Raw genomic sequence first — 18,846 nt, 5'->3', positions numbered from 1 at the left:
GAGTAATGCTGTCATGTGGGGCTAGAGTCACGGGGAAAACAAAAAAAAAACCAAACCCAGTGCCGGGGAGGAAAAGGGAAATCCAGATTACAGCAGTGTTAACAAAGTAAATTGTGTTCCCTCAGAACTACCTCGCAGCCCCCCATTTACTGTAATTCCTCCAAAAAATTATCTGTTCACTCCCCTCAAAAATACCTACTGTTTTATCTAGTAATCCCACTTCTAGGAATGTGCCTAAGGATACAACTACTTCACAAAAATGTTCATTGCACTATTATCGTATGAAGGTGAAAAATGGAAATGATATAAATATTCAACAACATGGGAACAAATAAATGTATCTGTGGCATAGCTACTCAGTGTTCATTAGAAATTTTTATTACAAAGATGAACTCATATGGAAAAATCCTACATAAAGTTAAGTGAAAAAAAACCAGCCTGCAAAATGATGGGTACTATGTGATTACAACTATGCAAAATATACAAGAGATCAGATGAAAATACATTAAAATGCTACCAGTTATTGAATTAGAGTGGCAGAGTAATGGATGATGTTTTAATTTACTTTTATTAAAGTATCTTTCTGATTAGTGAAAATGTTAACAAAGGCTAAACTTTGCAATACAGTGTCTCCAGGGAAGCTGGCATGCCTCTTTGTAGGATCCTGTTATATTATAGAGACAATGATGAACTCTTGGCAGAGATGACTCTACGTACCTCCAGGAAAGCCATTGCCACGTCATCCTCTTGTAGGAGGTCTCCATACGTGGCAGCCCACTGTAGAACCAGGCGGATGACTCGCCTCTTGTTGTTGAGGGTATAGTCCATCTTCTCCTGTTCCGTACCTTGGGAAGGCTGTGCGTGGTAAGTGCCAAGGAGTCAAGGAAGACATTTATCCATTTCAAACTCATTTCACTGTGCTACTTGCAAAAGCAGAGAATGGCAGAACCCAGGTTCACATCAGCCTTTTAGACTGATGGGACAGTCCTTCAAAGAGGCCTCGGTATCCACAGAAAATGCCTGGACCAAATGCCTGGACCAAATCCTTGTTGACGCCTGCTGACTTTGACCTGGAATTTGCCCACCAAATTAGGCTGTCACCAGCTCTGCTTGGATTTCTGTGTCGACAAGGATTCTTGTTGTGCCCACCTCCAGCTCTCTTCTGGCTCTCATTATGTTCCTGCCTACCCTCTGCCTGGCCCTTCCGCTCTAGGAGTGGCAATACTTCCTGCTGTTGCTTGTCTCTGTGTGCCCTGCCACCTCTTGTTGGTTCCCATAATCCGGCTCACATCTCCGCAATTCCCTTCGTTAAATTCATTTCAGCTAAACCTTTCCGATGGGTGTCTAGTTTCTGCCAAGACCATGACTGATACAAAGAGGACGTAGGTGGGCATTGAGGCTGAAGGTAGATGAGTTCTATCTTCGGGAAAGAAGAAGAAAGATTTGCTCATGCCAATCCTCTGGTCAGGGCCCTGGACATACTTTTTACACCATATCTTCTATTGTTTAAAACTGTAACTTACTCATATTGGCTTTTTAGGCATTTATGGCTAGCCATCTTAACTAAACCATAAACTCTTGGAGACTTGGGATAATTATTTGTCTTTGTATTCTGTGCAGTGCCTGCCCTAGTGACTTTTACCTAGACACTTTATTTATTAATACAACAGATATGTGTCAGGTAAAGATCCCTGGTACAGATTTTTAACAAGAACAGCAAAAGGTGCAGGCTTCTGTAAAGAGCAATAAAGATGTGTGTCTACTTAATCTGCTTCACTAGTATCTCTAGACCATGGTTTCATGGCTTGGAAGAAAAAAAAAAATATCCTCCTGCAGATTGCAGTAGGGAGAACATAGTAGGTGACCACGAAATATTTTAGATTCAACATACCATTCCTTTTTCAGTGACCTAAAGTAGTTCCGATTACAGATAATTAGTTCATAAGACAACTTACATTATAACTTACACTCTATCTTGCACATGAAGTACCTCAGTTAAGCTCGGCTTTACAACTATACGATGGAACTATCGTTCCCTTTCTACCAAAGAGGCCTAAATGACTTGGCCATGACTGCATAACTAGGAAGTGCAGAGTTGGTTTTGGACCCACAAGCCTGATTACAACTAGTTTCCCTCCAGTACACAATCCTGCCTCACCTCACAGCTGGCTACAAGACTGGCCATGCCTTTGCATACTGCCTGGGCTTACAAGACACTGTGGAAAACTGCCTCTTGGCAGTGCTGTGCTTGAGAACTAACCCAGTAAAGGACCTTTTCTAAAGAGACTATAAATAATCATGATCAAGGTAAATGACAAAACCTTAAAGCAAAGGTTTACTGCATGTAAAAGGGTTGCAAAATGGCTTTCATAAATTGAGCACGGGATTCATAAAAAAGAAAATTGCTCAACCTGTATTGCTACAATTCTCTTTGTGCTTACAATAAAAAAAAAAAAAAGGAAGATCACTTTCTGTGAAAATTATTTCTTTTCTGATTAACCCTTTGGTCTCTTGCTCATATGCATTCATAATTTCAGTTTTTCTTTCCAAAGAATCGCCATGCTGGGCACTACATTTTATGACCACTTCTTATGGCACTTAGCAGCATAGTCAGGTACATGGTGGGTACCCAGTAAGTAATTTTTGACTGATTGAAAAATAACTACTGGTTCCCCTATGAACTGAAAGATCTGAGTTCTAGTCCTTTTGCTAATATGATTTTAGGCAGGTCACTTAGCCTGTGGAGGTCTCCATTTACTCACCTGTGACAGAAGGAGGGGAGATGAAATAATCCCCACATTCTCTTTTCGTGACAGTGTTTGATAACTCTAAAGCCAGGTGGACCTAAAGAGAACCAGTTAGTGGATCTAACATAATGAAAATACAATGCTGCCTTTCCAAGATGCTCTCTTTTCTGTTTGACTTGTGTTTATGTAGAAACCTGGGTTACATCAAGCAGGTATGACCTTTTTATATTTCCATAGCATGAGGTCGGCAGGAGAAAGTAAGGATGGCCAGGATGGGGGACAGGAGTATGAACTGAGCACGGCTAACCTTGACAAATAAAAGAGGCCATGAAAATTTTGAGGTCTGAATAGAGTCTGTTTCCATCTAAGGGTGTCTTAAAGCCCCTTGATCAGTTGTGCTCACTCCCTGAATAGGCTGCCTGGGGGACATGTCCAATGGGGGGAGCATATCCATGGTCTCACCCTGACATTTCAGTCTAGGCTTCTTCCCTTCAGCTGCCTTTTCTAGATCTAAGCAACAGTGTCCTGAAGTCTGTGAAAGGCAGGCTCAATGACTGCCTTTCCAATGACCCTGTACTGTGAAAAAGGCACAAATTTAGTTTTTGATCACATCATACCAATTTCAAAAGGATGTCATACTGTGCCCTTCAGCTATTGTATAAACTAGGATATTAAAAGTATTTCATTACACACTGAGTGCAGCCTGAGTGCATCTTGAACCATTCAAATATGCTAATATATATCAGAAACAGGAGTTTTTATTGAGCTAGTATTTATAGAGGTAACCTCTTAGCCTAAGTCGAGGAAACTAACACCACAGAAGAGGCCAATTAATGTGCTAATGTGGTATTTAAGAAGACAGTATATTTTCAAATAAATTAATATACTTTTCAAGGAACTATATCAAAGTGCTTTACAAGTACTCTGAGTAAAGAAATCATTAAAATTCATTCACCAAATATTAAGAGACTACTTTGAGTCAGGCACTATGCTAGGTGCTGGTGATATAACAGGCACAGTCCTGACCCAATGGAAACATGCCACAGGACGGTATGTTTTATGTATGTATATGTGTGTGTGAGAGAGAGGCAGAGAGAGAGAAATTCCCTCCTATTTGTATGAGGCTGAAATGGTTTAAATTATCATGTTGATGTATGCTCACATGATCACATAATACTTTCCACAAACCTGAGGAGAAATTGTTTACAGATGAGATGACTAAGGTCCACAGAGAAGAGATCTGTCCAAAGTTGTTCAGTGAGTAAACAGCAGGACTCAGACATCTAGGCAGGGCTCTTCCTACTATCATCACTCCTACTGCCCCCAGACAGTAGCTTTAAAACAGTAGCTTTAGTGACTAGAAATTAATTCTTGGGTTCATGAAGTTATAAAGAATAATTGTACCCAGGAAGCAAAAATCTTAATGGGAAAGAGATTCTATTTTTTTTTTTTTTTTTTTTTTGCTGTTGTTGAAGCTCCAAGTTGCCTGCAGCTGATCCAGAGTAAACTAGGGCTAAGCACCCCCTGTCTTTCACGAGACACTCTACAGCCTCCTGGGAGCTAGAGCTGGCTGAATCCAGGGGCCCTAGGAGGGGGCTTTCTTCTTTTCCTCATGAAAGTTTAAAAAGAAGCACTTCTTTATCCCCAAAGTCTTCCCTTTCCCCTTACAGATGTTTACTAAAATGGAGGTGGGGGGCAGTAATACTACATTTATAAGAACACTAGCTGAAATATGTTTCTGGTGAGGTCTATATAGGAACTCTGTTGGCACAATGGTTAAGTGGTCAACTGCTAACCAAAAGGTCAGCAGTTCGTACCCACCAGCAGTTCCACAGGATGAAAGACCTGGCGTTCTGCTCTTTTAAAAATTACAGCCCAGGAAACCCTATGGGGCAGTTCTAATCTGTCCTATAGGGTAGCTATGAGTCACAATTGACTTGATGGTGCACAATGTTAAGAGACGATAATATGTATGAGAAAATAATAAGATGCTAAGTAAAGAAAATAAAATACATAATAATCCAATGATTTTGTCAAATGATCGAGAAGTATTTTTTATTAAATATCATGACAGGGGGTTCAGGCAAGGAGCGATATGGCTGCCTGAACTCACGGCGAAGGAGACACTGAAAATAACGTGGTTCTGGAACTTATAAAGCACTACTCAAAAGTCCACAAGAGAATCTAGAATCATTCACTGAATTGTTATTTTAAACACAATTAATAACGGGCCATAATGGTTGAAGTGGCCAGATTCAAAGCTGACACACTGAACTGATTTCAGACGATTCACAGAATCACAGAATCTGTGAGTTGAAAGAGTCCTTTGATTTTTATCTCATTCAACTTCACCAGGCAAGGGAAACGAGGCAGAATAAGGGTAAGTGATTTTCCCGAATTTATCCACGGAATCCTTGGGACTACAACTCAGTTTTCTTATCTCCCTTCCCTGTGCTCTTCTTACCTGTCTATGCTATTGCATTTTGTCTGATGTTAAATTTAATTTCTTTTCCCAAACATATACAATGTAGCGGAGCCAGGTGATTCAGAAGTTTGATGGATAACAGGGAAGCCCATCTGAGATGTACAATTGATCAGAGCGGGCAAAGCACACACAGATAATCAAGAGTTAACTGCTGCCGCCCTTATCATCCAATAGTCAGGAGGCTTTCTACTGTCCTAACCAGAGGCTCTCTTCGGCAGTGTTAACCAGTTTTCTCTTGTCCTAAACCTGTCCATTTAGAAGTAGTGGCTTACCCCTACTACAAACATCGTAAATCAACTGACCGTTCAAATTCTAACTGGAGGCTTCTCTTGTGATAAAAATGCTTCACCCCTCAGGAACATTACGTCAGAGTCCTTAGGAGCACGAACTAGGTCTTATGCTTATTTTGAATCTCTATTTCCTAGCAAAGGACTGGGCACACAGAAACATAAAAGCCTCAAATGTTTGTTGATTGACTGATTATCTTAATTCATCATGTCGTTTGGAATGCTGTTTGGAATGTAAGGTTCTAAAAAAATTTTTTTCCCCCAAATGTCAGGTAGACTAAGTCTGTATGAATCGCAAAACATCTGGTACATCTTTTAAACTGAATCTCTATGAATTAACTTGAGTACTTAATCTACAGGACAGCAAACCTCCAGAGTGACTGAATCTTCATTGAATTGGACCAGCTTCTTTGGCACCGTGTAGGCGCGCTGAGGACAGGTGGGCTCTGTTTGCAGGGAGGTATTAGGGCTGAGAATCAGAAGAGTTGAAGGCCACAGTGTAGGCTATGCTCTTTCTACCCTGCCAACAGCACGCTTAATATTCTATTGAGTCATTTTCCTCACGCCGGCTCTGCCGTTCAAACACTGTAATTATTTCATATATTTTTACCTAGTTATTATCTTACTCACCACAGGCACCTGTAATTTTTCTGTATTTTTTTTACTGCTCATTTACTTATTCTTAATTCAGCTAATAATGGTTCCATGTATTAAAATTATCATGGGGAAAGTAAGTGAAAACCTCCCAGGATGTAGAGGCAGCAGATTCATTACAGCTTACAACAGGGAATAAAATATTATGTATACTTTTTGCAGTAAGTACATGCTAATTATGCAGCTATTTATAAAACACTTATCAACATTCAAACTGATACTCTTCAATGTTGTTGTTTTTTAAAACCCTGCTTTGCATACAAGATCTATGCTTGCAGCTGAAAACAAACTTTGGGGGTCATCTGCCCACTGACTATACAAAGATTTTGCATATTCTCTTCATTATGCCATCTTTTTCTCTTGATGGTCTAATAATAATAGTTATATTTATATGGGGCTTTAAGGTTTATAATGTACTTTTACACGCATAACCTCACTTGATCCTTACAATAATCTAGTTAGGTGGGTAGGGCGGGTATAATTGCCCCTATTTTACAAAAGGGGCTCGGAAAGGTTAAGAATAACTGCCAAGCAATACAGCTTATAAGATGTAGAATTTAAACACAGGTCCCCTGACTTCACGGCTCCTGTTTTCCCCACTACATTTTGGGGCCTCTTTACTACCTTGCTTGCCTAGTGAAGTATCCCAACAACCTGAGCACCAGGTCTATTCCTTCCTTGATGAAGTATGTGTTTAAGAATGCAAGTTCTCGAATTAGACTACCCAGTGCCGTCAAGGAATTAGACTACCTAGGTTCAAATCCTGGCTTCCCCACTTATAAACTGTGTGACTCTTGGTAAGTTAATTGACCATTTAGAGCTTTGGTTTTCTCATCAGTATACTTCACAGGATCGCTGTCATGGATTAAATGAGAATAATATAGACAAAACATATATAAACTATATGCAAAATATATTAAGTGCTCAGTAAATCTTAGCAGGGAGTCCTAGGTGGTGCAAACAGCTAACATGCTCAGCACGCTTGGCCGCTAATTGAAAGGTCGAAGGTTCGAGTCCATGTGGAGGTACCTCAGAAGAAAGGCCTGGTGATCTACTTCTGAAAAGTCAGCCACTGAAAACCCAGCGGAGCACAGTTCTATCTGACACACATGGGGTTGCTGTGAGTCGGACGTGACTTGACAGCTACTGGTTTTAAATCTCAGCTATTATCATTGTTATTGATCCTCTTTTGAAAATCATTTAAAATATTTTCAATGGGTAGTTTTAGAATTGTCATGAGCTGGCATTCCTGGCTTTGTTCTGGGATGCTATTCCTACCGGCACAGGTTGCTTCAGTGCTCAGTGCTCGTGGGCACTTACTAACTTGAAAATCACCGGAGAGCTTCCTGTGCGGTCAGTTTCTTTACACGTCTCCTATTTTCTTGCTCAAAACCGCCTCTTCCCACTGGTTTTCGGAATTATCTACGTTCTTGGCTATCCTCCCCTTTGGTCTCAAACCAGAGGCTTTTACTCCTAGCATAGCGTTAGAATATGGCCTAAAGCATCACACTGCTGGAGTTCAAAGCTTGGTGCTAACACTCTAGCTGTAACTTTGGGCAAAGTACTTAGCTTCTCAATCTCACTGTCTTTATTGCAAAAACAAGATTAAAGGAATACACTCCTTGCACAAATTGCTTAGCACAGTGCTTAACAAAGAGTGAGCACTTGGTGTTATTATCATTACTTAACCCTCTGAACCTGAGTTTGCATCAGTTAGGATGTGTTCAGTTACCTTCAGTTTAAGTAACAGAAGAACTAACTAATCAAGGCTTATCCATGAAAGATATTTAACTGTCTCATGCAATAAAACATCTAAAAGGAGGATTGTTCCAAGTCTGGTGTAGTGTGGCTCAATAGTACCACTAAGGACTCAGGCTCTGTTTATGTTTTTGTAGGCTTGTTGCCTCACAGTCACAAGATAGCTGCCACAGTGCCACACAGCGCATTAAGACAGGGTGAAAGGGTGTGGAAAAAAGGACATGAACCTCTGGCTTTTTATGCAAGGAGAAAATTTTTATTATTACTCAGGGGTAAAGTTCAAGATATGAACAGTACGGCATGGGCACTGGGCAATAAGAACAGGTCAGATGCTGGTTGTAGCCATGGAACAAAGTCCTGGAGGCCCCCTTCTACGCCAGACATAAGTCTGTAGATGCTGGATTGTGGGGAAATGTAGGAGTCCTGGGTAAGGGGAGGAGTGATGAGGGAAGTGGCATCTACCACAGGACAGAGAAGCATTTCAGTATTTTAACATTCTGGTGTGTTTCAGGTAAATATCAATGGTGCTCTTGCATCTCATTGGCCAGAACTGAGCAACACATCCACTCCTTAACCAGTCACTGCACAGGTAAATGGATTGTCATAACTGGTTTAAATTAATCATGGTTCATTCCCAGAGGATACCTTCCCTGAGATAAAAGAAATGTTCACCTCCTAACTGAATAAAATCGAGTTTATGTTAAATAAATATGAGGCTGTGAAGATGCATATGAAGTACTGCACAGAATATCTGATAATGGTCGTTCCATTCCAAGGAGCACATCAAGTCAAGCCTTTCTTATAAAAAAAAAAATTGCTTAAATTACATACTTGAAGAAGTAAACTACTCTGATGGGGACATATGGATCAAACACTTTCAGAATTGAACGAGGAAAACAATGGTAAAATTTGGCTTCAATAAAACTTAAGCTGCAAGTTTTCCTCCAAAGTCAAAGGATGTTCTTAAAAACTTGGCTTCATCTGGAGAATATGAACCTGATGTTGTTTTGTAAATTTTTCACCAACAAGGAAAGTAAATTTTGATAAATATTCCTCTTAGAGAACTCAAGCCAATTTATAAAGAGAACATCGTCCAGGTCAATTTCACAGAGAAATAAATGCCTTCAGTAAGGGAAGATGTTGTGCTTACTCTTTCTATACAAGGGATATAATAGATACAAAGGAAGTTTTAGCTGAAATTTAGTATAAAACCTGTGATCTATTTGTTTCTTTGTAATTCAAGAAACCAAAAAATTTCCATGCCAGAAAAAGAAGAATTTTTGTTGAATATTAAGCCAAAAGAAAATAAGGACACTAACAGAAAATACTTGACCACAATAATTCCTGTATTTAAAATTTCCATACATTTAAATATAAGCCATTTATCACTTAGGGGTTTTTCAGCTGCAGTCCCAATCTGTCCTAAACAACAAAGACCTATATTAGTTGACATATGAGAAAATCTACTGGCAGAATACTCTTCAGGATTGGTTCAGTTACTACTGATGTTATTATAGACCCCATTGTTTCCCCTGACTTTCCACTCATTTCAGCTACATCCTAGGGCTCATTCACCTCAACTTTGTAGGATGGCTATCACATGTGTTTGGGACTAGATGCTTCCTGTTCACTCTCTTAAATGTTTTTACCCATTAGGTCCAGAAAGCCTCTCTTTGAGTCCCAAAGGTCTAGTTTAGCAATTTGAGAACCAACCATTGGCAAGGGCAGCCAATTACTATGAGTGGCTAGACTGACCAAGTGAGATGGCATGGTTGTTGGAAAGTCAGCCACAATGTCCTCTGTAAACCAGAACTACGTTAGTGCTGCCTGGACTTTCTCCAAACATATGTCAGTGTACACGGAATCTTAGGTGGTTATTTGGAATTCACGTGCCTTGATTTCTCCTATATGTAAAACAAAATAAATGGACCAGTCCTCAGATTTTGTGTCATATTTGCAGGGTGGGTGCTGGAAAGATAAATTAAATGATGTGAAAATACTCTAAATCAACAGAAGACCACTATTAAAATTCAAAATAACATTAGCATAGTTGCGATCACTTGCTGAATTGAAGGCCTGCCTGTATTTGTACACACATGTATTATATAAATACGGCAGAGTTTAACCATAAAACACAAAATTTAAGACTAGAGGAGTGCACTTTGGTAACAACACCAAAAGCGTTAAGTTTTATACATTCTTTGCCTATTTTTCGGAATTTAAAGTAAGGAAATTATTGGATACACAGGCTAATATTTAGCTGGTGGCATGTAGATTCATCCCATTGTGTTTGTTATAGCAAAAAATGTGGAAATAATCTAAATATTCAATAGGATGAGGCTAAGAAAATTAATTATGACATATCCACCATATATTATTACGTAGTCATTAGAAATGATAATACGTCTGTCTCATGCATCTTTGTCCCTTCATTGCCAGAACTGTATGACACACTGTAAGTGTTCAATGAATGTTTGTAGAATTATCTGGAAAAAAATGATGACATAAATCTATTTATCTATATCTATCAATCAATATAGATAGATGATTATAATTTCTAGAAGGTTTTTCATAAAATTCTTAACAGTGGTGAGATACCAGATGAATTTTGCTCTCTTCTCTTTTTGTGTTAACTGAATTTTTTTTTTGCAATGAGAATGTTTTATTTTTAAAGATGACAAAGCAATCTCTGTTTAGAAAAACAGTGCTGTATAAAAAATGTTTAATGGTATAAAAGATTTGCACAAAACATTGTTTAGTGAAAAAGCAAAACAAATTATTTATAGTATGATCTCATTCTTGTATTTAAAAGAATATATCTACATGTACAGAAAAAAAACTAGAAGGACATGCACCAAAATGTTAGTGATAGTTATACTTGGGAGGTGGTGGTGGGGTTATAGGTAGTCTTAATTTTTTTTTTTTTAAAGGCTAAAGGCAAATTGAATTGAATTTTAAATGCAGATTTTAAAAAGATTAAAGAAGCTGGAGAAGAAAAGTATAGAAAGTTAATAAATATGATTTTAAAAAGTCATTATAAAGTACTTGTATTCATCAGGCCAAATCACATCCCAGTGTATCCAGTGAATAGAAAGCCTCTCTCATTAGCACATAAAAGGCCCAGAATATTAATGTTAAGCAGAGTCCTACCATCTTTCTCCATGCTGAAGACAAAATTGGAGGAGACATACAATGTGACTAAGTCCAGAAATAGGTGTCAGTGGCTCAGGGCTCAAATCTTTTCTCTGTTAGTAATTATCTTTTTCCTAACAAATCATAACTTTTCATTATCTTGGTTTATTGATTTGGAAAAAGAGCAGTGAAAATTCTGACTTCTTCATAGGGCTGCTATGAAAAGTCATAGATATTAACTACTTTGAAAACACTCAGCCAAGCAACTCACTAACGGAACGTGGTTAAGTGTTTTACTATCTCTATATCCCAAGTGGAAAACATGGAGGTTAACCCACTTGTGCTGCTCTACGTTACATATCCCTGTTGCCCCCCAAACCAAGGCTTGTGTGTGTGGCATTACGCAGTTTATGCATACTTATTTTTTCCTGCCCACCATCTGTTTCACCACTTTTGCTGTTTTTCTTTGCATGCAGTCTCTGTGAAAATGTCCAGTGAACTGCTTTGCCTTCCCTTGGCCAAGATGTGGGCAGTGGCCCAAGCTAGGCCAACTAGACCCTCCTTCCCAGTGATACAAATATTGAGTGGAATAAAGTAAAGGTCCAGGATGTCTGGAGTCAATTTAACCCAACAGCTGTCTATATTTAGTTCCTGCCCCCTGAAAACCCTTTCAAAGGCCTGGGCTCTTTAAGGGTCCCTTCAGTTCTCTGAGTTACCCCATACCCTTCTGATGAATTCCTTTATTCCTCAAGTCAGTCACAGTTGGTTTATGTTACTTATGACCAAAAAACCATAGATTATATAAAGAGGCTACATAACATCTCGGGGATGGTGGTATTGTTTAAAGCCACCTACTTGTGCTATTTTTGTGCTATTTCTGTTATAGCAGCACTAAGAAACGAAGACATTGCCTACTGGGAAAAGAATGAGGATTTCTTTCAAAGGCCTTCCTTAATTCTATTGATCATTTTCCCACCTTCCCCTGCTCCCCACTGATATCATCACCCCCACACCTCCCTGCCTGGGTAGAGCATGGACCTTTCTGCCAGGAGCTTATATTCTAAAAACGAAGATCAGTGATCTGGGGGTCTCCATCTACTATGAAGGAGAACAAGCTAATAAATGGAGAAATCAGAATTTATAAAATACAAGCTTAGTATCTGGGGCTTTGAGTTGTAAAGATGATATGACTTCACTCCCTCACACATCTTATTTTGATCTTGTTTGCCTTAGGCTTATCAACGCGCTGTTGTAAAAAATAAATCTCCTCTCCATGGTGGTTTTCATTTTTCCTTCCAAAAAATCTCAAAGGTCTAATAGCAATTACCATGTATGGAGTTAAAGGAGCACAGAGCTATCTCGAATGTGTTAATTTTACTGGAGAAAAATTGAATATGAGCCAGAGAGAATATATAATGTATGTAAGTCTCATTAAGCTGTCATTACTTGGAAAGATAGTTTCCAGGCAAATAAACACCCAAATCTCACTCTTACAGCTCTCTCTGAGTAACACATTTGACTAAATTTCCTATCCTCATACATTCTGTTGACTTCAAAGAGAATTATGGGCGAACAGAAAAATGAGAATCAGGTAGGGCAATTATAATTCTGAAAAAGGAAAACATGCCAACATTGATTGGCTTGCTCTGAAAAAAGAAAGAGCCATTCTCCTTCAGCGTATTTAACTACTCGAAAACAGCCAAAGTGTTTTGGGGTCTAAATTTTTGTTGCCAGTATAGATAAAAATAAAGGAAAATTGGAAAATATCCTTTTACACACCACCCAAAGCTAAGGGTGTAACGCATTAATAATATTCACATCTTTTATTCAACTTACATTTTCTGAATGTTCGCTCAGTGCCAAACACTATATATCAATTTGTCAATTCAATATAGTATTAAAAATCTGCCTGAAGCAAACTCAGGTTCAAGCTGCCTAGACCAGCAACTGCCACTGGAATTTCAAGTTTTGTTTGTTTTGGAGACCCCGGGTGGCGTAAGCATTTAACGCACCAGGGCTAACCAAAAGTTTGGAGGTTTGAGTCTACCCAGAGGCACCCTGGGAGAAAGGCCTGGTGATCTACTTCTGAAAAGCCAGTCATTGGGAACCCTATGGAGCACAGTTCTACACTGACACACAGTGGGTCACCATGAGTCGTAACTGACTTGATGGCAACTGGTTTTCTTTAAGGCAATATAATGATAATAAAAAACAGCAACAAAGAAATAAATTTTGGTATCTAGAGGAAAGGAAAGGATAGACTAGGATGAGTATGAAAGAAAACTTAAGCCACAATAATTTGCATCTTTCTTAGCAGTTAGCAGCCCGATTAACATAGCTTAGAGCAGGAGCACAAGCAGATAGATCCTGGTCCATCCTGCCAGGTATCCTTCTGACAGGGAGTCAAGTCGGCCTCCAAGGTTAGGGAGAGATCCCTAAAAACACCTACATTCTTCTCCATCACCTTCTCTAGCCAACCTCCCAGGCATGTATACTTCTCACCAATATGACCTTTCTGAGGTAAACTGATTTACATTTCTCTACACAGGGAATGAGGAAGTCCTTAAAAATGTCAGAGCGGACTCACACTCGAGAGTGCTGGAGTCTGTGCCAGGGAAAACGGCTGGCATTTTTGGAGTCTGGCATGGGCCGAAAGTACAACTTTGCCGGGGCCATGACTTACCGTCAGAGGATAAGATGAGATAATGGCCACACATGTCGTTGATTACCGTGTCTCCAAGGGAATACAGATTTTTCACAACAAAAGGATATTGGGCCACTAGGGCTGGACAAAGCTGGGTATTTGGCATAAAAACACAGTGCATCATAACAAAATCATTTAAAACAGAATCTAAAGGGGGAGAAAAAAAGAAAACAGAAGAGGAAATTAGGTTCTTGTAGAAATCTTAGGGAAGCAGAAGTATCTATTCATTTGTTTTTGGCCAATGGTTCTTACAAGCTGGTATGGGGTGTTGTGGTCTTCTCATACACAGAAGCAGTGCATATAAAAATAATGATGTTGACAGTGAAATCAAAACTCAAACAATTTCTTAGGACAATGGACAAAAGTATAACATTTTAAAAAGAGACAACCAGTGGCACCAGTCACCTCAACCACAAAGAATTTTTTAAATAATTAAAGAGCCACCTGGGGGCAATGCCTGTACATAGAATGAAGACGTGGCCATTTCTTTGTCTGTTTCCAGAAGGAGCAATGACGAATGAGAAGGCAATAAAATTGTAGGAAAAGGTGGTAATGAGAACAAAAAAGTGAGGAAAAGAAAAGCAGCAAACAATAAATAAATAAAAGCAAGATAAAGGCTGTGAGCTGCAACTGGAACAAAACAAAAACTACCCAGTAGATTAAAATGATAAATGTCCTGTATTTAAGCTATTTTGTAGGCAGGTAAGCACTGGGATAGCAGGGAAATAAGGCAAGCCCCAAAGATAGACTTCATTTGCTTCATCATTGAATTCAATGCTGTTCTTCATTGCAAAGACAATATTCTCAAGTCAGCCTAGGTGGGAAACCACATAGAGACAAATCTAAAAGCTTTAGGAATATGTCCAGTGAAACCTGGAATCCAAAATGCTATGGGAATTTTCAGTCAAAAAACAAACTACATTAGCTGAAATTTCTGAAACACACATAATTTTATAAACAAGAAATGGTAAGAAGTAAGCAAATTTTAACTATAGGAATTAGATTTCCAATACCCATGTTTTTAATTAACTTATATCAAGGACTAATGGTTCAATCACTGTACTCATTTAAATATAAGTGACAAATGTAATCCAAAGCTGCCATCCATCGTACAGTTGTCTCAGTCCCATACACTGACCCAGAGACGAAGCAGGGAAAGCACTAGGCAGAAGCTATATGGAACGTTTTTCCTTCATTACAAAGGATTGTGGCTTGCCTGAGTTTAACCTCTAGGCTCACTTTCATGTTTTGCATATTCTCTGAGAATATGGGAGGCAATGCTTACAAACCAAACCCATTGCTATTGAGTCAGTTCTGACCCATAGTGACCCTAAAGGACAGAGTAGAATTGCCCCAGAAAACCTGTGTTATGCTGTAGCTTAATCTTAAAGCACAGGATTTTACTTGGTTGCTGCAAGGCTGAAGACTTGGTCATTTAGTATGGTCAACCATCCAGCACTCCCATTTCAATGTGGCTTTCTTGTTCTCTACTCATATGCAGTAACTCTTGGAACTGATTTAAAACAAACAAACAAACAAAACTTTTCCTACTAGAAAATGACTTCCTGTGTCACTCGACTACTAATGCTGGTCATAGAAGTAAAAAATTTAGGAGACTAATAGTTCTTAGGCAGAAAATAAACGCTTTAGTAAATTAAGAGAATGTGTACTGTCAAATCCAGAGGTGTTCATTTTTATGGTGTACACAAGTTCCACTGTTGACTCGCTTTATTTTAAATCCATAAATGTCAACAGTCTATCACTCCACTGCATCCATGTTTTTTCATGGACCTGCCCTGGGGTGATTTTTTGAGGCCAGGATGACAGTGGAGCACTATTAGTATTTTTGATTCATGAGAAAGATATTGATTTATTCTTTATCTACAATACCAAACAGATTATTTGTAAGGAAAAAAAATCAGAAAAACTACAAGGAACGAAACTTGATATTAAATTATAATAGTCTCTAACATCAAAAATGGGAGAGTCAGGAATCACATCCCATGTGGACCCACCGATTTCTAGGTTTTAAATTCTTGTTGCTTAAGAAGCAATAAATCCAGTCCCACTTCTTTCAGAGCTAACCTTAAAAGGAAGGATAAAGATCTTACAAAGTTTTCCTTAGATGCCATAATCTCTAATATACCGGAATTTTCCTTTTGAATCAATATTCAGTTCCAAGAAGATGCTGTTTTTTAATACTATGTAATCACACATTCTGTGCAAACAGTTAATCAGAGGGAGAAAATCTGCTGCATTTTTTCCTGACCTATCATCTCCTACAAATTTGTTCTATTTGAGGTTATGTGTGTCTTGTGAGTAATCCCCTCCTAACTGGTCCCTCAAGAATTTCTCTATCCTAAATACAGAGTAACCTTTCTCAAGAAAAGCTCATATCACATCATTCTCCTTGCTCAGACATCTCCAACCACTTCCCAATGCTTAGCTTTGCATTTAAGACCTGCTGTGAGTCGGAATCGACTTGACAACAAAGAGATTGATTGTTGGTTTAAGATCTGTACTGGAGCCCTAGTGGCGCAGTGGTTAAGAGCTCAGCTGCTAACCATAAGGTCGGCAGTTCAAATCCACCAGGTGCTCTTAGAAACCCTGTGGGGCAGTTCTTCTCTGTCCTATAGGGTATGAGTTGGAATCGACTCAACGGCAACGGGTTTGGTTTTGGGGTTTAAGATTTGTACCACAAATTCCCAGACCTTAGTTTCCTTCTTCTACTTATGTATAAGATAGCCCAACAAAACCAGACCATTTTCTCTTCCTTCCCTGTTTCTAGGTCAGTACTAATGTTGTCCTTCAGATTGGGAGATTTGTCCTCAATCTGTAGTTACTGGTTACCAGCCTTCCTTCAGGGGCACTTCGAAGGATATCTTCTCCACGTCACTGTCCCTGTCCGGTCTGCCAGTGAATGCTCCTGAAGCACTGACCACGTTCTGCCTCATGTTAAAGTTATCTGCATATTCCTCTAAGGAGCCCTGGTGATGCAACAGTTAAGTGCTTGGTTGCTAATGGAAAAGTTGGCAGTTTGAACCCACCCATTGGCTCCCCTGGAGAAAAGACCTGGAAATCTGCTGTCATAAAGAAAATTCTATGGGGTGTTCTACTCTGTCGTACAGGGTCACTATGAGTCAAAAACCTACTCAAACACAGTTAACAACAACTATGTGCTCTAGCAGATTATAAGCTTCGTTAGGACAGGGTAGCAAGCATTTCCTATTGATATTGCCTAGTCCAAAGCATGCAGCTTAGTGCCTGCCCAACAAGATACTCAACAAATATTGAACTGGAAATAACTTTGGCCTGGACCCAGGGATCTTGGTTTTTATATCTAACACTACCCAGTTAATTCCTAACATAAAAAATACCTTATGTCATCTGTTTATAAAATGAAAAACTGGAATGAGGAGATAAAATAAGAAGTAAAGGTGCGATAAAATACTTTTAGGAGATCTATAATAAGAAGTACAAATTTACCCTGAAGCATGCTGCAAAATGCAATGATGGAAAGTTCTTGAGATAACTCTGACCTTCCTTCAGTGAGAAATGTTCTTCTATAGAGCTCATTGTGCTTTAAATATTAACCCATCCTTCACATTATTCTAACACAAACCAATAGCATAGTTTTGTTTTTGTTTTTTTTTAATTAAATGTGGGCTGTCCCAAAGTCATATTCAAGATGGTAACCAACGTGGGGCATGGAACCATAACTCTGAACTCTTAGTTCACTGGAGGGGTTCATCTTATTCACTCTCAGAAATCTGCATCTTGGTATACAAGGCTGGTTCACTGTAAGGTGGTGTTCAGTTACACTCTGACGCACTTCAAGAACCCTCAGCACAGAGAGCACCATTTTATACCCAGTTGGAGTAGGGTTATGCCTTCTATGTAGGCAGCTTTAGATGCTTTATAGCAAAAGGTAGGATTATAATGAAAACCTAATAGATATTGAAGGTGAGATTTAACTTATAACTTAAGAGATGTCTTTGGAAGGCCACTCCTATTACATGTGAATGAGACTAAGTGATCTACAAAGGACAGTCAGGATCGGAGAGGACATAGGCCAGTGAGAAGGGTGGTTTCCTGTCTGAGCCACACAGGGGTCCTGCTCTAATATTAATACATACAACCTCCTTCTAAAGCTGCTTTGGCCACACACACTGAAGGTGAATTCGGGATTTATTTATCATGATACTCGTGAATTTAATGACCATGCAAAATTCTTCTATGTGTATACCTGTTGCTTCATTTAAAGCTGGCTCAAGGCGTATTGTTTCTAAAAAATGTTCTAAAATTTTTTCAGGTGTTCCTGACATCACAGTGTACCTGGGTGAGAAATAAAAATTATCATTAGTTTTTCAAAAGTAAGCAAATAATTAATAAATAACTTAAAAAAAATCTATTTTAAAAAAAAATTGAGATTCCAGGGAACCATATTGACTTAAATTGTAGCCCATATTCTTCTCTCAAGAGCATGCACCTTGCCAAAGTCACACAGGGAGACAAGAGAAAAATCACCAATTAATTACTAAAATGTTCTTTTTTTCCCCACATGGAACTAAAGGAAACTTCTTGGAGAGCAGCTTCAGCAGTCTGGGAACTGAGAAACCACAGCCGTGTTCCAAAGGCGAAAGAAAAGGAACATATAAGTCCCAGGGCAGCTGAGGTCAAGCAGAGGGAGCTGGCGAGGGGAAATCACAGTAAACGGGGTTATCCATATATGGGTTACTCATAGCAAAATTTTGGTCCCACACTGGATTCCCCTGTCTATTTCTGGAATGCTCTGTCTTTCCCAACTGTACACTGGTATGCGTGTTGGAAACGCAGCTAATAATAAACCTAGCGAAAAGAAAACAAAATCCCAAATACAAATGAGCAAACAAACTCCAATAGTATCATGACTAGGAAAGGTTAAACCAGTAGTAGATAATATGCATAATTTATTTCAATGTCAAATGTAAATTATTTGGGGGTGGGCATTAGCATTATTTCAGAAGATCCATCCATGGTGCTCATCAAACATGGAAGGATTTTAAAAAATTCCATGTGAGATGTTCCAAAGTCATACTC

At 38.9% G+C, this 18,846-nt stretch overlaps 1 protein-coding gene across 15 annotated transcripts in view; it reads right to left on the bottom strand.

Moving 5' to 3' along the window:
- The window catches only part of RAPGEF4 (Rap guanine nucleotide exchange factor 4), a 348,490-nt gene that overhangs the window by 39,688 nt on the left and 289,956 nt on the right, over nt 1–18,846 (bottom strand). For all 15 annotated transcript variants that reach the window (XR_007517849.1, XM_049887456.1, XM_049887444.1 and 12 more), the window contains 3 exons: nt 18,014–18,102; nt 13,836–13,914; nt 718–868 (listed from right to left, as the gene is read on the bottom strand). Coding sequence is in view for 14 of the 15 variants with exons in the window: in XM_049887456.1 (XP_049743413.1) it covers nt 718–868; nt 13,836–13,914; nt 18,014–18,102 (319 nt within the window). In the remaining variant the exon portion in view is untranslated. The remainder of the gene's footprint in view (nt 1–717; nt 869–13,835; nt 13,915–18,013; nt 18,103–18,846) is intronic.

This window comes from Elephas maximus, chromosome 6, assembly GCF_024166365.1.
Source record: "Elephas maximus indicus isolate mEleMax1 chromosome 6, mEleMax1 primary haplotype, whole genome shotgun sequence".
In the NCBI taxonomy this organism is placed as follows: Eukaryota; Metazoa; Chordata; class Mammalia; order Proboscidea; family Elephantidae; genus Elephas; species Elephas maximus.
This window is presented reverse-complemented; position numbering and strand designations above follow the sequence as displayed.